General features: G+C 39.6%; 1 protein-coding gene across 1 annotated transcript; it reads left to right on the plus strand.

Annotated features, from left to right (window-relative positions):
• Positions 1 to 239: 239 nt before the first annotated feature.
• Positions 240 to 1370, plus strand: LOC140147529 (galanin receptor 2a-like). The gene has a single exon (XM_072169311.1). The coding sequence runs from the start codon at positions 240 to 242 to the stop codon at positions 1368 to 1370; it is 1131 nt and encodes a 376-aa protein (XP_072025412.1).
• The last annotated feature ends 348 nt before the right edge of the window (positions 1371 to 1718 follow it).

Below are 1718 nucleotides of genomic sequence, written 5' to 3' on the forward strand. Positions count from 1 at the left end.
TTAATCAAGTTAGGTATCAAAATCCGTACCAGGGCATTCTACGCCTTCTATATTATGCAAATTGATTTCATCAGGGGTAATTATTTTACCGCCTATACGAGCGAAGCAAACACTATCACAGAAAAATTAAACACTATCACAGAAAAATTATTAGCATAATTATCTAATTATTGCTTAACCAGAATATAAAACTGTGGACATCCAATCCTAGATCCAGATGTACTGCGCTTATTTACAACATGGCAGCGGCAAACAATAGCTCCATCTGTACGTCTTTGAATACACTTGTTCTCACTGCTCCTGAAGAAGCATCTGCATGGCTTTACACACAATGGGAAACTATTTTCTATTTAAGTTTATTTATATCAATCTTTACTATTGGTGTCATCAATAACTTTGTATTCTTCTACATGTTAGCACGAGTCCCGAGAATGCAGACTGTAGTTAACATGTACCTAGCACACTTAGCTGTTGCAGATACTGTGTCTTTGGTCGTGAACATTATCTACTATGCTTTTGGTATCCTCAATTCGCCTATCAAAGAAAACTTACCATTTCGTTTCAAGTATACTTGCGTTTTAATGTATGGGCCGGCGTTTCTTACATACTACGCGTCTGTAGTAATTATTACTTTGGTGACTTTTGACCGTTATCTTGCTGTCTGTTTTCCTATCCGCCATCGATTGCTTAAACCCAAAAGGCTTGCTGTTAAGGCATTGTCTGTCACATGGTTGCTGTCCATCATTCCAGCTACATTCTCAACACTCCGCTTCGCCAGACAAGCAGAACTTTGCATCAAGTGGCCACGTCGCGACTTTTACCAGAACCTGCCCCAAACGATGAGCCTTTGCATACCACTTGTTCCTGATACGGACATTAATCTAATCGGTATGAACGTGTTCCTTGTTTTCGGCTTTGTGATAATGCTCGTAAATATCATCATGTACGGTGGAATTATCACTGCTCTTAACCCTAAAAATCGCACAGGAACCATGGGGACTGGCACTACAATGACTCGTGAAACACTCGTACGAAATCAGGTGGCACGAATGTTAGTGATTGCTGGCACCTTTTTCTTCATTTTTCAGCTACCTCTACGTTGTTACACTATCGGTAACATAGTCCGAATACTTGGTGGCAAACCCGTCCTTAGCAGTAGGCAACATTATATGTTGGTGGTCATTGGACGCATTTCACTGTTAATCAATTCCAGTACGAATAGCTTTATATACGGATTTACATCCGAATATTACAGAAAATGTTTCTTTGAAGCATTCCGCAGACGTTCTGTTACCAACCATGCCAACAGACGGCCAAAGCGAGTAAAAACGTCATCTGTGTCTGGACGGTTAGCAGCATTAAGGCGATAGAGACTTTAGAGACTGCACTGATAACCATGACAACGAAGATCTCAAACTAAGCTCCTCAAAAAGTTTGGAAACTTTCCAAAACGGCTATATATCAAAAATGTTTGAAATCTATCTCCATATTGTTTCATATCAATGAAAACATTGTTTTTTCCTGTCAACAATGACACCTCATTTCTTATTCCACGGCTGAGTAACTTTCTTTGAAAGACAGAGAGGTTTCAAAGAAAATGTGCCAAACTGACCATTGTCTGCGCTCATCTCATTGCTTTGAATGAACGAATGAGTGGGTTAAGGGTATATACGATGTATTGTTAGTCGAAGCAGCAGAAAAAAGTAGTTCACAGCATC

This window comes from Amphiura filiformis, chromosome 3 (assembly GCF_039555335.1).
Source record: "Amphiura filiformis chromosome 3, Afil_fr2py, whole genome shotgun sequence".
Lineage (NCBI taxonomy): Eukaryota > Metazoa > Echinodermata > Ophiuroidea > Amphilepidida > Amphiuridae > Amphiura > Amphiura filiformis.